Source organism: Chroicocephalus ridibundus, chromosome 7 (genome assembly GCF_963924245.1).
Source record: "Chroicocephalus ridibundus chromosome 7, bChrRid1.1, whole genome shotgun sequence".
NCBI lineage: Eukaryota > Metazoa > Chordata > Aves > Charadriiformes > Laridae > Chroicocephalus > Chroicocephalus ridibundus.
Genome location: NC_086290.1, coordinates 42,274,132 through 42,293,513, shown reverse-complemented (window position 1 = coordinate 42,293,513; position 19,382 = coordinate 42,274,132). Strand labels below are relative to the sequence as shown.

The window sequence follows — 19,382 nt, the reverse complement described above, 5'->3', positions numbered from 1 at the left end:
TAATGTTAAGACTCTTAGAGAGAGCTCTACACGGTCTGTAACACACAGCAAGAACAATACTTTCTGTAGTTCTAAGTTCCTAAGGGTCACGTGCCATTGATTTGCAGAATCTGTTGAAAAAGATACTGTCAGGAAAATGATATACAATATTTTAATTACACAGAAAAACCTCCAAGGTTAAAAAAAATAGAATGCTGTTGCTACCTTAGGCAGATTTCTCCCGTCTCTGTAATGTTCGGATGCCAGATTCTTGTCAAGCATTTTACCTTTGGAGGCTGCCAGGAGAGAAAACAAATTACGACGTTATCCTTTAAAATAAAACCATATCGCTGTTACAAGTCACAGAAAAAGGCAAATATATTTGTTATTCACAGCCTATGTTTGTATGTAAAAGACACCAGTGATATAATCTACCGGAGTTACACCAGCTTTCTCTGCACTTTTAGCTTCTCTCAAGTCTTTACAAAAGCTGGGCTGGTATTAGACTCTTTCTTAGAAAAATATAACTTTAAAGAAAGCCAAAAAAATTTATTCTCTTATCCTGTTCACTTCAGGGAAAAGAAAACATTCTATGTCATTCAGTTTCTTAACACTTAACCAGTAAGACAACGATTTAAACCAGAAAACTACTAAGTGTTTTCCCCCAAGGCTTATCCAAGTCAGTTTGTTAAAAACCAGCAGAGGATGCAATGGCAACAACTACATGAAAAGAACTGCTTCTTTAAACACAGACCTTCCCATTCACAACTGAATAGGAAGTATCAAAGAAGCATCAAGAGGGCACATCATACTTGAACTTTAGACACTAACATAAAAAGCCACCAAACTTATTTTCAGGCAAGATCACCAGATTTCTGAATTCCATGGTGGGTTTTGAAATACAGATTTCTTAAAATACAGTCTCATTTGCTCTAATTTTGTGAAGTAAATAAAGAGCAGGTCATAATAATTCCAGTAGCTTAGCAACAGCACGTCGTTCCATCCATGCTCTCCAAATTACAGTTTGCAGCTTTCAATCAAGCAGATGACTTATCATAGTAAGTGTACTGGAATACATCAGCACAGACCAGTACCTTTCATAACTTCAATTAAATCACATACTAGAGATGTGAAGCTATTTTCCTCCACTGCTTCCTGTGAAGTCTTCAGTCAAGAGACAAAACAGCTCGAACAGCTGTATTTGCATAGCAGCATGATGTGTTTTGTCTCATCCCTTTGTTCTCAACTTCCCAATTATCTTTTTAGTAAAATATTTTTTTAAATAAGACTCCTTGGATAAAAGATAAAAAAAATACATGGTACTGAATTATCAATAATATACCTGTCTGGCACTAAAAGAAGAAACACCTATCACCGTAACCCATTTATAATACAGACGTTGACTTTTCTCCACTCTTCTTTCATGTTTGTCCAATAAGTCAAGGACACCGACTGCCCCAGTGTTGGATCACAGCATTACTGAAAATTAAGTGGCATGCAGAAAACAGTCTCAAACTTTTTACCTTCAAAACAAATGTTCTTCTAAGAAGTTTTCTAACAGCACAGCTTTTCATTAGCTACATCTTCACGTTGTTTTGAAATATTAGTCTAGCTCTTAAGAAAGGGAAAGCAGCAGTATTTATTCCATGCCGGTAGATCAAGATAAAAGAGTAAATTTCTACTATATGCACCTTCAAACAGGGAATGTGTTGATGAATAGGAAAAAGTAAGCTTCATACAAACTAAATCTTTAAAAAAAAAACAAAATCCCCAAAGCCTCACAGTCAGAGTGAAGGAACCGGTATCTTGTTTTTTGTGCTGTGGAAACAATTCCTTTATCCTTTCATCAAAGCATTTTTCATTGCTAAAAATCAGGAAAACCCTTTCCTGACAGGTTTTCTCCTTCTCTCTTCTTGTTCCTCTGTTAGATAGACAGGACAACTGCAGCACCATCATATAATGTATCTTCTGACAAAATTTCTAATTCAAGCTTGTTCCAAGTCATCTTTGAGTCTTCCTTAGACCAATAAATCCACACAAGATTTCCTCAAGGTGATTTTTCACTTGAATACCTCCAACCATCTCCAGGTGGTACGTGTGATACTTGGACATCAAAGCTTACAAAATCCATTTATTTCATTGCTAAACTCATCCTTTGCCTCAGATACCGAAAGCTGCAGAGGTAGATCCAGCCTCAGTTGAGGGTCACAACAGTGAACAAATTGATTTTCTTTTCCATGTCAAAGCAGACGCTTATCTTTTAGGATCTCTCATTAGTTTTGACAACGAAAACTGTCTGACTTTTGTAACCGTTTTCAGTCCACTTCAACATATCGGTGAATACTTATAGATGGTACAAGGAAGTGTTGCAAGCATTTGAGAACTATGCATATACTGACTTCAGTTTTGGTAGAAGTTTTGCAGAACAACCTTCAGATAAAGTTTGTCTCATTATTAGTTGCATTTTTAAAGAAATCTCTCCCCTCCATTGCTCTCAGCAAATGAGAGACTGAATATAAAGTGCTAATCAATAAATGAACTTAATTAAAAATTTCAGATCTTGATCAATTTGGCATTCCAACATGGCAAGCGTACCAATACAGATAAGTTTTATCTGTCCTGTAACTGTAGTTTTTTGCTTCACAACCTTTTCCCTAGAAAAGGGAAGGGGTTCCTAGCAGAATGCTGTTAAAGTCCTGGCTTTTGACCGCTCCCTAAGGCACCTCATGTCATAAAAACCTTGTTAAACTGGAGAGTCCCTATGACTGTTTAGTCTGAAAACATGATATATCAGAACCATGGGAGTGGCAAGCAAGGCCCAGCCTGTGGTGACAGACAGTTCAGTTTTACCTGAGTGTTACACCACATCTGTACTATTAATCAGGTTCAATTCTTTAAAGCACCAGGCCTCTAAGTCCTGTAGCACCACTATTGCATGAGCTGCACCTCAAGGCAGAGAAGAAGGAGAGTCTGTCTGCTTGTTTTTTAAAATCAATCTCCCCCAGCCAATAGATTATTTTTTTATTATTATAATTTTTAATTTTTTTTAAATAATATTTGCTCCCATCTCCCACTGACCTCCATTTCTGGGCAGCTGGTCAACCAAAAAAAAACAGTGCTCGGGGAAAAAATGCTGCAGAGACAGAGATCAGGCAGCAGCACTTGGGACAAAAGGCATTTGCTGCGTATACCATTAAATGTTTTGGTTGCTGTTTCTCAGCTTCCCCTAATGTCTGTATGGCCAGCAACATTCCCACCAGGTTTTGTAAGCATAAACACTAACAAACTTCTGTTTGCTTTACACAAAAGCTTATGAAAGTGCAGTTTGCTTCCTAACAAGAATAATACGTTAAAATGCCAAGGGACAGGTTTACCAACAGATTTTAATATTTCTAATGGCATGGTAGTTTGAGGAGATACTACAAAATTAACTAACTCTGCTCCAGTTTTCGTCTCATGATCCCTCTGCAACATCTGTATCAGTACCAATCGCTTTCTGTTCTGACACAATATCCCATCACCATCAAAGAGAACAGTCCACAGGCTATCTGGTAAATAATATATTACATTGTTAAAGAAGTCTTTCCTTCACTCTGTACACTTGCTAAGGATAAAAAGAACAGTACATTTGGGAAGCATGCAACGTATCAGGGTCAGTTTCATGCACGTATGGATACACAAGCAGGGATCAGCCATTTTTCTTCCCAAATATGAAACGTTAAGTGTTTTGAACTGTGGAGCAGGTGCAATCTACACTCCCTGCCTGGGACAGGAAGGAGCCCTCATATACTAGTAGAGACTGACATGTCTTTTAGTACTTTAGCAGTTATCACAGAAAAAGGATGAACAGAATTCACCATTCTGGCCCCATTTCCAACACGGGAGTTTAAAGAGTGAGCAATAACTTTTAGTGTTAAGAGTTCTTTGTAGTAGTTTCACACTAACAGTGAAAAATAAAAAAGAAAGATCCCAGGTCTGCCTTAACCAGGCAGAACGACATTTAACTGAGAACACAAGAGAGAGAGTAAATATTAAAACATAAAGACGACAGCAGTCAAGTGCTCATTAAGTGTACTAACTGAACCAACTCAAAAAGACTACTGAAGCATGCGACTTCTTGGGTGTTGCCTTTGCAGAGCAGCAGTGGAGGAGAAAGATCGCTTACAGACCACAGGTACCATCACGTCCATTTCATTTGATTATCGCTTGGTTCAGCACTAATCAACACCAATTCTTGCTCAATTACAGGATTAAATCAGCAACAATGAAAACATAATCATTGAAAACGTAATCAACATGACGAAGCACAACTGTAGCACTCAGAAGAGTTCCCGTCTTTGGGAAATGCACTGCTTTAGGAAAAGCCTACGGTGATCTCTCTTACCTCTCTGTAAAGCACAGAGTGAAACGCAGCCCATCAGCCTGCAGGAGTGGGGCGATGCAAATTACTACTAGCACTGTACCACAAATCTATCTGAACCATCCTCGTGCCTCCAACAAATGATTATAAACAGGAAACCTTTAGATTCTCAAGCTCAGATGCTTCTAAAATTATCCACATCTCCAACTGCTTAAATAGGTTCAGTTCATTACAGATACTATGGAAGAACCTTTGTAATATTTTATTGCCTTACAGATAATCATAATAAACATTTCCAATACTCAGTACAGCAGTTCAGTGGTACAGACATCTGGTTAAACCCTAACCTGTGTGCTGGCTCACAAGCAGGAGGCAGCACTTCACAGTAGTGCTTGCTCCAAAGCATCCATGCTGCAAAGCATCCCTCCCACATTTTCAGCTCTTGAATCTTTGGCACTAAGGAAATTTATAGCCCGGGTACCAGAAGTTGGTGTACACCCTAGTCAGTCACACCTAAAGCACGAGGATAAGCTTCTCTGTATTCACAGACCCACTGCTTTCCACATCAGCCTCCAATGCTTTACTCCCTGGGCAGAGTACTATCCATGGCTGTAGTCCACAACACAAAATCTTCCAAGTTTTTCCTCTTTAATTATATATTCTTACGCTCTTCCCCTACACCACCCTTCTACACATCGCTTCTTTTCCCAGAGCAGAAGTTGAATGCTTGCTTATGAGGAATGAAGGGCACAAAAAGAAGAACTCCCCAGAGAAGCAGTGAACAAGCGGGATTTTGGCAACAGCATGCTACAGAAATTAAAGGATGCCGTTACAGACACTATACTATAAATTATGCATTTTGTAGCTTTAAAAACAGATGTTCTTTTTTTCTGCAGGCTAAAAGGATTACCTAGAAAATGGATGCAGGCTCTGAAGCAGGGCTGTAATGACTTGCCAGTCTTGTCCGGTATTTTTACTCCCAACACAAACTCGTTCAGCACTGCTGCAAAGAGCTTGATGCAGATAGATGTGCAATATCCCAACCCTGCTTATGGGCTGAAAGAGCACTGGCAGGTCTGAAGAGTAAAAATACTGCCCATTCCTTTGTTTCAGCCTTACTCTGCCCAGCAGAAAACAAACCATGGCCTTAGCACAATCATCTCAATATTTGTGAACACAGACATTTTCATCAATAACCTGACCATAATCCAACATTTAACCTACTGCATTTTTTTCTAAATTGCACAAAGGCAAACTTTTTACTTTTGTACTGAATGAGAGGTGCTCAGAATTGTAAAATCTCTAATTAACACTTGCTGTAGATTTTCTGCCAGTGCTGAACAGGGAACCATAACAAATCGGAAGATTTTTTAATTATAGCAATTGAGAATCAAAAAAACACAGATCAAAATTAACATTCAGCTCTCCTGTTAATACATAGCAAATACTTTCCTGCAGCAGTGTTGTTCAGGTGAACAGTTCAGGCACAAGAATTTAAGAAATTAAAATGAGTATATACTGTGTATGTTCCCCTCTGCCCAGGATTGCCACAGTGGTTAAAACTGCTACTACTGAAGATGACTAAAAAAAATTAGCACAGAACACGACAGGGTTTCCCCCCTTATACTGAAGGCCGTATTTCTCAGGTATGCAATGGCACAACTTATGCAAGTTAGAACAAAGACATAGTCAACCTTAGATTACCACCTTTGTTTTTATAGTGTGTACATAACCACACACAAGCTAGTATAAGGGTGGCCTGTATTACAGTATAAAATTCTCTGGTGAGGTTAAGAGGAACTTAAAAAAAAAAAAAAACAAACCAAAAACAGAACCAAACCCATAAAATTTCAAACACTATGTAAAACACTTACATGTACTAAGAGAAGTATATCAGCCAGGATCCTAAACACTTTAAAAAAACCCAACAGCTTGAGCAGACAATCCTCAACCAATATTATTATGAAAGGAGAGCATGACTATCAAAAAACGGAGGGGGAAAATTCAAAGCTGTTTCAGAAATGCTACAGTCCTCCACAAGCATGAACTTTTTATAAGATGCAGTGCATGTCCCACTAGACTATAAATAAAGGAGTATCAGGAAGCTTGTGAAGGCATCTGGAATGCAGACCCAACTCCTCCAATTTCAGAAACAACCTTTCTACGCTACTAGCGGTGTTAATGCACTGTTTGTTCTCCAAACTCAGTCTGGTAATTCAAGCTATTATAATCCAGACCACCACACCTCCTTCATATTTGTATATAAGCAATGCTGTGACTGAAACTACTACCTATATATAATGTTGAATTTAGGCTTGGTGCATCTAAATACATGAGCCAAACGTTCTCCTGGAAACAATTATCTGGTATCCTCCCCTGTAGTTCTTCAGCCTCTCTGAAAGAAGAGTTCCGAACTATCGGCACCAAAAGTAAGAAAACAGAAAGCAGAAGGATGGGAAAGAGTTAAAAAAGCAAGTAAAATTATCAAAACCATTCAAACTAGAAGAAAATGAGTCTTCCTTCTTCCTGCAATTCATATACCTAAACGCAAATACTGCAACTCAATTGCTCAAATGAGTCTCATTTCCTTACATATCAAACTATTGGAACACAGAACGGCAGGCGTAATTCCTGAGAACCAGACATGTGCCCCAATTGTTTTCCATTTTTGGAGTCTATCTTGTTCTTTTGACAGCTAACTCTGAAAACAACGTCTGAAGTTATTTTTATTGTAATTGCACCTCCCCTCCCTTGCAAGGTTCTACAATTTTAGTAAAGTATAATAATGAAATACCAACATTTCTCATGCTTGAAAAGGCCAGGTTGTCTGGAGTTTTCTATTTCTCTAGAATAAGATACCGCAATCATTTGTAGATCCTCTGGAAAGCTGTTTGCTTAATAACCATTGAAATTGTTATTTTTTTTAAAGATACTTAACTAAACCGCCTGGGAGACAACGAGTAGAACTGTTGGAGTGCACTGAAGGAGGCCGCTTGTCACCTATCTGTGCTTTCCATGTCCTCCACTGCATCCTCTCAAAAGGGATTAAGTACCTAAGTTCAATATCAGAACTGTAAGCACCAGTTTGAAGGCCCCAGAGAAACAAAAAAAACTTCTCCTTTCTGTTCACCTATTTTATTCTCTTACAGATAAGCCATTTCTTGGTGAGAATAATCATTAAGTGCAGGTCCCAAGAATAATTAAAAGAAGAGAACAGATGAGCGTGGAACCTCAGCCAGAAGGAAGACTCTGCGGTCTGACTCATCTGCGCTTCCAAGTGGCTTCTGCCAGACAGTTGCAGATACTTATTTTTTTCTTTAAGAGATAATATCACTGAGGCAGTAAAAGCCTCAAAGCTGTTTGGTTACAAACACTGGACTGCAAAAGAATAGCCAGAGACATGATTATTCCCACTCCCTGGGACTCACGACACTTCACCTGGAATTACTGTGTCCCATTTTGAACTCCCCAGTATCAGATGCATTGACAAACTGGAGTGAGCCCAGCAGCCAGCCATGGAGGTGGTGACGAGACCAGAACATGTACAGTACAAGGAGTGTTGAGGGACCTGGATTTGTCCAGCCTGGAGAAGAGAAGGCTGAAGGTGACAGAGACAGTGAACTGCTGTCTCCTACCACCTAAGGGGAGGGTATAGAGGAGATGGAGTCAGGCTGCTCTTAGAGGTGCACAGTAATAAAGCAAGAGGCAAGAGACAAGCTGCAAAAAGGGAAATTCTGACCTGATATAGGAAAAAAAAAAATCACAACAAAGGTGATTAAATATTGGAACAGAGGCCCAGAGAGGCAGCAGAATCTCCATCCTAAGACATTTTGAAATGCCAACTGTCCCAGGCCTTGAGCAACTAAATCCAAGTTTTAATACTACCCCAATTTTGAGCAGGAGTTCAGACGACCTCCAAAAACTCCAGACAACCAAGATTTTTCTACAAACCCATGATATTTCAGTAACAGACAAAAAGATCCTTTCTTAGTCTCAATGCCGAGTTCCCTATGAAGTCCTATTACATGGAAAGGAGATCTAAAATTACAACTTGTCGATAATTGACAAATACTCACCACCATATTGTAGGCATCAGGAACTTCAATTTCAAACTGAAACTTTCCACCCTGGTAATAGCCCTCATCTAGCAAAAAAAAAAACCAACAAATTACAAAAATAGTTAAATAAGATAAAATAACAGATGCCATATAATACAAAATATCTGTCATTACAAAGACTAAAATAACGGCAGAGGGTTATTGTCAAATATTTAATCTAGTTACACGGTTAACACTAGCTGCATCCTCGTCCAAAGAGACTGTGAACATAACGTCTTCACTCACTCTCAAAACCTTTAAAGCAGAAATTGATTTAAGTCAGAAAAGTCAGTCCCAGAGTGACCTTGGAAAAAACATTTTCCTGATCAGAGTACCAGGCAATACCAAGCTAGAGGAACCTTTGATTGAACCGCTCATGTCTGTATAAGAAAAATCCTGCCATGCAGCAGCCATATGGCATGCGATACCACAACTCCGACCCTTGAAATGAGCTGGACGCATACTTCACTTACTAATGCATGCTAAATCCTGCTCCAGGATTTAGCACATCTTCCTAGCCTTGTGCTAGCAATCATGTATCATGAGTAATAGGAATAATGGTGTGCAAGAGCATGCTTCAAAAGTGTACTACAATAAAAGAGCAAGTTAGCTCTTTTATTATAATTATCTTAGGATGATATATCAGTTAAGAAAATCTGCCTGCCTCTGTCAACCCCAGATTCAGTACTGAATTATTAAAATGGTTAAACCTTATAATTTGAAATCTGAAAACATCTAGTTGCATTTAACCAGAGATAATACAACAGGACAATAGTCAGCCTGCAACTCTTGAGAAGTCTCTGTTCGGCAGTTGAAATGGTTGCAAGTGACCCGAAATGTATCTGCCTGGCTTTGCCATTATTGGGTTTTTTCATTAAGAAAGGGAAACAGACAGGTACCCTGCCCACAGTGGGGCTTTGGGACTCCTAAGAATACTCAGGCTCAAGCTACCTTGAGTACTCCTGGTCTCTGTCACACAGCACAGCCATGGTGAAGGCTTGAGGGTCAGTAAGGCTAGTTATTGTATGACAGCAATTTTTGGTATTATTTTTAAAACCAATATTGCAAAGGAAAGTCCTGGGAAGCAATCCATAGTTTACATAAAGATTTAAAACAGTTTTCTTATTATCTAGCTTGTTCCAAAACACAAAAATTTCTAGCTTCTCTACCATATGTCACCAAAATTCTCTTTCAAGATGGTGTCTTCTGGACCTGCCGCCTTCCCAGGCCCTACACAGATCCCGCATGACCTTTTATTTTCTCGTACCAACCAATGCACCACATCCACCTGCTCAGGTTTCAATCCACACTACAATCTCACCACTGTCAGCACATGCCTGTAGCTTCCACACTGCAATTGCCACGATCACAAGACAGCAGTCAGCTCCTACCCTCCTCCTCTTTGTAAATCTTTTCACTAAAGCAACAATAAAGCATACTACTCATTACCAATCACTCAAATGTATATTAAAAATTCTTATCTCTGGAGGGCCTCAGTACCCAGCCAGAAATCTTGCAATGCATTAACAAGATAAGCCTTCACGACGAAGTCATCTTACGGCATCTCAAGCAAGTAAATAGGTTCTCCCACATGGTTGTTTCCTTCCCTGTGTCCCACAACACCCATACAGACTAGGACAAAGACCCTCAATTTTTTAGGCATGTAACAGTGGTGGGAAAAACTGAAGTTCTGGCAAAGTTCGTAATGAGGAAAGCGCTATAAATGAAACAGTCAAGTAAAACAGCTTTAGCACTTAAGTTAGGAAGTTGGCCACTGACAAGACTTCTGCAAAAAGGGAATATGTCTAAGCTCCAGTTTTCCTCCTACTGCTTAAATGTATGTCTTCAAGCTGTATTAACAGCATCCCTCCCACTTCAGTCTCAAGCATTATCAACAACCTGACTTTAATCTTAGTTTTTATTTGTAAGGTGTTCTGACAGCTAAAAGTGCTATGAAAATACTAAACTAGATTATTTTATTGCTTTAAAAGAAAAGGCAAGATAATTAGGACAGGCCACAAAGGATGTGCTTTTGATACTAGCTTCTTGAATCATCAGTGTTGAAATGCTCAGCCACGCTCACCGACACTTGTCGTTTTACGGCATGAAAAACAGAAAAAAGGCTCTTTACTAATTCCCTGAAGAATGGGGCTCTAAAATAACCACACTAACCCTAAACTACCCCAACTGCCTGGGAACTGCAGGAAAATTGCACTAACCCTACATATTCTTCCAGTTTTCTTCATGTGCAAGCTACCTAAATTAATCTTCTTTTTTTTTTTCCAGGTCATTACCATGTTTTAGTTTCAGCTTCCGATTTTGTGCTCCAAATATCAGTGCAGCAGGCAGGAGTCTGCCTGCGTTATAAGCATCTATCTCCTTATTTTTCCTAGCTTTTGATCCAATATGGTACTGCTACAAAAATAAGAACAAAGACAAGTGGTGGCATAAGGGCATTTTTCCAACCACAGAACAATTGTTTCAGATGACAAAACGAAAAAGAAGCTTCAGACAGCAGAGAAAGCCAGCAGTATTTCTGTCAGGAACACACCATTTGTCCATTGTGGCAATAAAATCTAAATGTTTTCAATTTTCTAGCGTGTGCTACTATATATCCACTCATGGAGCACCGCAGAAAGCTACGGCATAAAGGAATACGAATTTCCTGAGCACAAGTAACTTTTTATGTGAAATAAGCAGTCAGCCTCATCAAGATTTTCTACAAATTCATTTTCATTTAAAACTCACTGTCACCAGAACAGTTTTGTGACATTATATACTTACTAAGAATGGTTATTTCAGAAGTGCAAAACAAGGGAGATGAAAGTATTTCTTTCTACAGAAAGTTTATTTTCTTATTCAAATTAGCCTTTTTGTGAGAAACTAAAGAATCTTCTTTCATTGCCCTTTCAAGACCAGCCACATTTGAAATGACTGCATAAAACAAGGCACCCGAGAACAGGCTTTGTCAATAACATGAAGCTAGGATGCTGACCACAAAAGACATTTCTGTATAAAAAAAAAACATGTTCAGCCAGTACCTTCATGGTATTCTGACAGCCGGCTACTTTCAGAAACTGTCTTGGTGTAAGATTCCTCATAAAATATGGTTACAGAATTCAATCTCTAACATTAAGCAGAATATAAGAGAACTTAAACATAAAATATGAATAGAAAATAATTAGCACCCCTTTAACAGTTATGTCATAGAAGGATGCAATCTCTGTAACTGCAGAAAAGAAAACTGAGAACTCAAAGAAGTGAGCCGGCAAGAACCTCTTTACTGTTCAGACCCCCAGCCCTGGCTTACTAACAGACTTACTACATAGGTCCTACCAGTGAGAACCGCAAGGCAGCATTAGATATTCCCTGGCACCCGCAGCTGCGCTGAGCCCAGCTCTTGTTACACAATTGGAAAGCTGCAGAGATATTTGCAAAGCATTCCCTTAAGAGCCAGATGTACAAGCAGGATTTCTAGAAGTAACTCAGCTCCTCAATGCAAGAGACAATTCCAGGCAGGAGGAAGAAAACTGTCTCTTCCTCCTGACTCAAGATTCATGCAACATTGTTCAGACACTGCAAAAAGAGTTGCCTCCAGCAAAGATTTTGGCCCATCTGAGACAGAAAAACTCTGTGAGAGCCACTTAGCTGTTTCTCTGCTATGCCAGAGAAAACTAAGATTTAGCATACTCTAACGAAAAACCTCAACAATAAAGGAAATCAGAAAGCTGCAAAGATTTTCTTGGTATGTGTTATGTTCTGCCTTTAGAGAGCTGTGCTAAGCTGTAGCTGATCACAAGATTCTGTACCTGAATTATGCACAGCTGAAAATAGATGTTTACTTCGGTCAGACTGCAACTGCAGAGACTTCAGCTGTGCAGCTATATTTAGAGTAACAAAATGTTAATTAAGATCATCTCATTCTCAGGATCATTTCAGCAATGAAGCTAGCACAAAAACCATGCTCTGCACCCAACGACTGTCTTCTGACTGCAACATCTTGCTGCACAGCAGTTAGACAAAAAAAAAAAAAAAAAAGACTATGTATTTAGCCACCTTCAAATTAGTATGAAGAAGCTATCATTGCTTCATATTCAAGACATCCCTAACTCACAGGGTGATGATCTTATAAAGCCAACTCATTTCCAAAATATAATAAAGCAGCATCATGTAAAGTGAAGGACATTTGGTGCAAGCAGACTAACGCTCACCAAGTAAACATGAATACAACTCCTACACAGAATGAGAGGTTAAAAGTTCTATAATAATATATAATTGAATTTATTTTTGATTACACTGAATCGGGCAAGTCTTACTCATTTTTCCATCACAAAAAGGAGTCACATGAATGGACATGTTAACAAAGACCACCCAAGACTTCTACTGATGAGGAAGCACTAGTTGACTTTGGCTAATAAGCAGCAACAGTGACATCTAGCGCCCATTTGACTTCAAGATACTGGATTATCAGAAAAATTCCCATCACCCTGTTATGTGTAAACCTTTATTTGTATAGGTAAGGCATCAGGATGGCTGCCACACTGCATCCAAATTCTGTTGTATACACATCTACAAGAATTAGTTGGCAGGAAGATCCTGATCTCAGCACATCTAACTCAAACAATTCAGTGTACTGAACACATTAATATTCTCATTTAAATAGTTGCACAGAGTCTCAAAGGTAACACACAGGAAAATAAGAAGCGCATATGACATTTAAATACTCTTGCATGCAAATTCATCCATAAAACACAACTTTCTATTCTAAAATCGACAGCCACATGAGCAAACTCTGTAATTTCAGATTGCTATTAAGAAACTCACGATAAATTCTGAAAAGGTAGTCCTGACGTTTTGTTTTTATTGAACAGTATGCCAGCAGATGCTTCACAGTATATTTACATTAGTTTTATTAATAATAAATGACCTAATTTCCACATACTTGAATATTCAAAGACTAAGAGACACCTACTTGTTAAGCATCTTCAGACACACACAGATTTGAAGTTTTCCATACAGTTACATCTGTCATCTACCTTTTAACTCTGCAGACTCAAGCAACCAGTAGAAAACAAATATGTAACAGGGCTGTAAGAAGAATGTCTCTAGACGTAGTCTAAGATTTCTCTCAGCAAACAAAATAAGGCTGTTTAAAATTGGCTGAGAGGAAAAAAAAAAAAAATATGTTTTCAACCAAAGTGAGCAAACAAGACTTGAATACTTCCTAAACCTGCCCAATTTTGATGGCCCTTTTGTTGGAATCAAGTTCTCAAAATCCAGCACAATTTCTCCATTGCATCTACAAAATAATCACTATTACAGCTAGTCTTTCTTTGACTAGAAAGTTTATGGGATTCTTGAGCAAACTCTTGGAATTACATTTCCTAAACATCAACACATATAGAAACAAAACACGTTTAAAAAAATTACCTGGGATTACAGTTAGCTGAAAGTAATGAAGCTTGTTTGGGTCAGGAAAATTCACTTTACATGTACCTGTGAAGCAAAACAACAATTTACATCAGAAAATTGTTTTTCCACAGTTGGGAAAGCAAGTATATCATCTTTCATCGTAGAGTCATAGGATGGTTAGCCTTGAGAGGGACCTTAAAGATCGAGTTCCAACCCCCCTGCCCTGGGCAGGGACAACTCCCACCAGACCAGGTTGCTCCAAGCCCCGTCCAACCTGGCCTTGAACCCCTCCAGGGATGGGGCGGCCACAGCTTCTCTGGGCAACCTGGGCCAGGGGCTCGCCACCCTCACAGTAAGAATTTCTTCCTGATATCTAATCTAAATCTTCCCTCTTCCAGTTTAAAACCGTTACCCCTCGTCCTATCGCTACACTCCCTGATCCAGAGTCCCTCCCCACCTTTCCTGTAGGCCCCCTTCAGGTACTGGAAGGCCGCTATAAGGTCTCCCTAGAGCCTTCTCTTCTCAAGGCTGAACCACCCCAACTCTCTCCTCCTGCCTTCATAGCAGAGGTGCTCCAGCCCTCTCATCATCTCCATGGCCCTCCTCTGGAGTCACTCTAACAGGTCCATGTCCTTACTTTGGGGGCCCCAGAGCTGGACGCAGTACTCCAGGCGGGATCGTAGTGAAGCCATGTTAGCTATCACCAATCACCTCCTTATTTTCCACGTGCCAGTCATATTCTCCAAATTCACTCCCTGATTAATCCTTCCAGCCAAGTGATTTCCTCCCATACTTTAAGTGCTTCATCCCTATACAGTTATAGGTCACCTGCAGTAATGGAATTTCACTTCTTTAAGCTGTGAGGAAGCTTATCTCCTTTCTGTAAACCATGCTGTCTCAAAGACCTTAAAATGCCAAAAGTATTTGGTCTTCTGCATATATACTAGCTGCATGTTGAGATGACAGCATACATAATGAGCATCTCTTCCTTACAAGTTCTTTAATGGTAACGTGTATATCTTAATATTTGACCATACACTGAAGCCTGCAAGAAGTCATGCCATCACAGTCCTATGCTAACAAAGGATTATTTACACCTGTAAGGTATAATGAGATACAAGCTTTACTGAAAGCCTTATCCAAAAACCAGTGAAGTCTCCGTTCAACTGTCATATTGAACAAATTTCTTCTGCATAACCAATTAACTGCAAAGGTTATGGAGCACTGTTTACAAACCAAACACTATGTTTTTATTCTCAGACTAGCTGAATTTAAGAATAGTGACAATGAAGAACAAGTGTGGGAAAAAAAAAGATAAAACATCAATCTGATTAAACTAGGCGGTGGTTTCAGTTCAACAGATTCAAGTTCACAGCATAACAGCCCTTTGTTCACATTTGATGACACAAACTAAGTTGCCTTTCCATGCACAAAACTGGCCTTTCTTGATTATGGCAGAGACAAGCTGGCAAGCTGTCACTAGAAGACGCGTACATCCATGGATACATTATTATCCATATTATGCAGCCTTTTGCTTCTTAATCCATCAAGCTGGTTGTTCTTTTTCTGTAGTCAAGAAGCTAAACAGTACCTGAGATATTGATCCTATTTGCCTGAAAAAATAACTAGAATTGTACACAAACCCTAGCAATGCATTCTTATACTAACTACAAACCCCAATACACGTTTCTCAGGTGTTTGTTACCCTATAGAAGAGTCTACACAAAAAAGTTTAACAGAAGTTAAAATTACTCTGTGTAAAATCTCTGTAATTGCCTTTAAGAAAGAAGAGCATAAGAAAGGAAGAGTTAAACAACACCTCTTCCTGCCCTCCCTTTCTGCTGCTTCGATTTTGCATTTTTCCCCTTATAATTCCTTGCATCGGGCAGCGTGTACACTGAAAAGCCTGATTTTTGAGATCTGAGCACTGATCCAGATTTAGAATCATTAGCAAGTAGAAGATGTTCAGGAGAAGCAGCACTCAGAAGTTTAACCTGGAGAAAAAAAATACATGGTCAAAGCTTCCCTTAAATGGGTAAAAACTAGAAACATCATGAGCTACCTGCAGGATAATCAGAGAGAATATTCACTGCTCTCCTTGTAAAATAAGCATATGGGCAAAACAGTGTGAATGCACAGCATGGTAATAACCTGCACGTATACTCTCGGTCTGCTGCAAGCAGCTCATGCCTCTTTCCCTGCAGGGAAAGCATCTTAGATTACTCTGACACAGGAACGTACGCCACAGGAGCTTATGTAGAGCGAGCAATGGTCTCTGAATGTCCCTCTGAGCTTACTAGGCAATAACTTGTTCTTGCTTGTATTCCAAGAACTCATGGCAGAATGATGCTGTTCTGGTCAACATTTGAAGGCAAAGGGAGCTCAGCAACAACTCAGCTTCACTGCCAACACTCACCCTCAGCAACAAATACCCAGCAGCAGGAGGAACTTTACTCCCCTTTATAAAGAAAGGCTTTGTGTTTTGCTGTCCATTACAGAACTAGACTTTCTAAAGCTAAAGAGCAGAAAACATACCCTTGATTTTTAACTATCTATCCACCTCTCCACAATCCCTTGAGAGGCCGTAACAAAGAAAACTTGTTCAAACCTGGGTGGCAGAGTTTTGCATAGCTTTCCCTAGCGTTAACAAACATCATTGGCATTCATACTTCAGTCAAAACATTCAGGTCAATGGTTCTTTTCCCCTTAAAATGCATGTCATCAAATGCCATACTTACAAGGTAAATTAGCTTCAAGTTCTGCAACCTCTGTTGAAAGAAAAAAAAACAAAACCAACTGTTATTTATGCAAACATAAAGCCATTCTTCAAGTCCAAGTTGGCAGATCTAATTTTAACCACCCTGTAAATCAAATTTCACTTAAAAACATAATTAAGCTGCACTGGAGGTTTACCTTGAAATTTCTCTTTAAGTCACGCAATTCATTACTAAAAAAGCTCATCTGCCCTGCAGACAATACAAGCATATCCTACTGTGATCAGGAGGTTCAGGTCTGCCAAGACCGAAGTGCCAAGACTTCTAATAGACAGAGCACTGGCATTTCAAAAGATATCATTATCTAAACCTCCAAACTCATCTATGCAAGGCACTAAAATACGGAAGGCCAAAACTCCACAGCCTGCAAAACACAAGAGCAGAAAAACGACAATCAAGGTGCCAATGCAACAATTAAAACAAGCACACGAGGTTCACAGCCTGCATAAGCATCACCACTCTCCATCATCTAACTGCTGATGTTCTTCCACCATCAGCTACAGACTGCTTCAGGTTCCACACTGCTTTTGTAGGGAAGCCTCCAAACAGCTCAAAAACAGCTACTGTACCCTAATTCAAGGGTACTGTCACACTAGATGTGGTCCTGCCTGCAGAAACCAGCATTAAGAGCACCAAGAGAACAGAGAAAGACAAAGCTTCACTCCAAGCACCTGGCACAGCCAACGTGCATTGGTCGGTGATAAAACAACCTGACTGGTTTATGCAGCAAGCATGATGCTTATTTGACTCTCACCTCCCACTTGGCTTGGCATGGCCCTGGTATCCCTGCATCTGCAGCCTACTATACCAAGAGAGAAAACCCCACCAAAACAGAAACACTGTGTTTCACACTTACCTAAAAAGTTCACAACTGCACTCCTTAAAATCCCACACTCCACAGCATTTGAGCAGCCACTGATTTAACCAAAGTTGTGCACTGAAAGACAGACTACACTGGGGGCATACTTCTCCTACAAGTTTTTAAAGAGTACTGTCTTTAATTTTTACTTTACCTTGCTGGTTAAAAAAAAAAAAGACAAGACAACCAACTACTGAAGGCTGCAGCTAAAAAAACCTATGTAAGAGTATTCCCCCATCCCTTTATGTCTCAGAAACAGCTTAGGAACTTCATAAAACAGGGGGAAACTAAGCCTAACATAAGCAACCAACGCTATTTATAAGTGATTTCACCAACAATAATTCTCAGGACAGGAACAGGAACACACACTCCTGACGTGTGTACAGGCGTATGGTTTATGAGACCCCCACATGAATGTTATAGTCAGTAACGCACAGACTATAATCATGTTGTTCTGCTCCCTCCCCTTCTCCCACCTCAACAAGTCAGAATATAGAAGAGCTTTGTTTACTAGCCTTGCCACAAAGAGTCAGGCCATACGCTTCCCACTGGAGTTTGCTTTTAAGTACACAAAATGAAAGCATTATTTCCTCCACTGAAATTAATGTTCTCATCTACAGCAATAGTTACTTCTCTCTGGTTTTGTCCAAAAAGACCCCTCTCCTGTTTAGGTCCCTCTTTATTGTGCATCTTTAAGACTGCTAGAGACCAAGAGAAATACCTTGACACTCTTGACAAAAACTCCATTTGCCAGTATGTCAATACAGACCAGTACTAGAAGTCAAACAAGCCACCTAATACTGACAGTTCTTCAGTAGAATGAGAGATGTATATTTCCCTTCCACTTACAAATATTTATTTTAAACAAGATAGTATAAACTCACATGCTTCAGCTCCTATACAATATTACAAAACTTATCCTGATATCAAAAACTAGAAAAAGCCACTGCACTTGGAAATCTCTAACTCTGCAATGTTTCACTTCATACAAAAGAACAGTATTTTCCCCCCTCTCAATTTCCTCTCCTGTTATTGTGAGGAGGGATATTCCCGTACTTGAAGGCTTGAAGAAAGCAAATATATGGATTCTCATTTTTATTTACAATGAGCATGCACCCCACTTTTATAATCAGTTTCCCACTTCCATTCTCTCAGGTTTATACAAATGCACACCTGAAGCATTTTGCAGTTACATAAATCTGGTTGTAAAAGCCAGAAGTGTTGAAGACAACTGAGGAATAAGCCATGCTAACCCACTGTCTTAGCTACTAAGTTATTCCAAGCTGCCACAATCAGACTAAGCAGTACTGGTAATATAAAATGGAATTATGATCTTTAGGTGCACTACAAAAAAGTAGTTCAAGGGACAACCTTTGTGATCAATAAGCGATACACATTGCTGCTACTGCCATCTTGGCAAGTTCTTTATCTTTATTTCACTTTATTAGTCACATTCCTTATACAATACTAAACTTAAATAGTACTTTGGCTTGTCCTCAGCCACTTTCAAATTTTCAGAAAGGATATGCCTTTCAAGTTCAGCAGTGCATGGCTGCAGGAACAGTCACGTGGCCTCTATTCCTAACTTCAGTAAGTTTCCCCTTAGAGATTAATTTAAAGCTGTTTTAACATGAAAAATTGCCTCTGCCGCACAGAGAAAATTGAAAGTTGATAAAGCAAGTGTACTTCTTGCTCTATTTTAATTGGCGTACTAGGCCGATAGAATTAGGGCCCTACTCTCCAACTGAGCCTATACTGAAAATCCAGTGAAGATAGAGATGCAAGAATGAGTCATACTGAACTTCTAACAAAGCTGTGCTTTATTAGAGCCTCTCTTCCTGCCAGAGAGGCAGCAGAGCCCCTTCAAGCACCATTTCTGTCTGCTGCTTCTCCCCACATCC

General features: G+C 39.4%; 1 protein-coding gene across 6 annotated transcripts in view; it reads right to left on the bottom strand.

Annotated features, from left to right (window-relative positions):
- Nucleotides 1-19,382, bottom strand: part of UBE2F (ubiquitin conjugating enzyme E2 F (putative)) — an 84,484-nt gene that overhangs the window by 48,935 nt on the left and 16,167 nt on the right. For all 6 annotated transcript variants that reach the window (XM_063340450.1, XM_063340449.1, XM_063340452.1 and 3 more), the window contains 4 exons: nucleotides 16,587-16,616; nucleotides 13,867-13,932; nucleotides 8,416-8,483; nucleotides 205-275 (listed from right to left, as the gene is read on the bottom strand). In XM_063340450.1, the coding sequence (XP_063196520.1) occupies nucleotides 205-275; nucleotides 8,416-8,483; nucleotides 13,867-13,932; nucleotides 16,587-16,616 (235 nt within the window). The remainder of the gene's footprint in view (nucleotides 1-204; nucleotides 276-8,415; nucleotides 8,484-13,866; nucleotides 13,933-16,586; nucleotides 16,617-19,382) is intronic.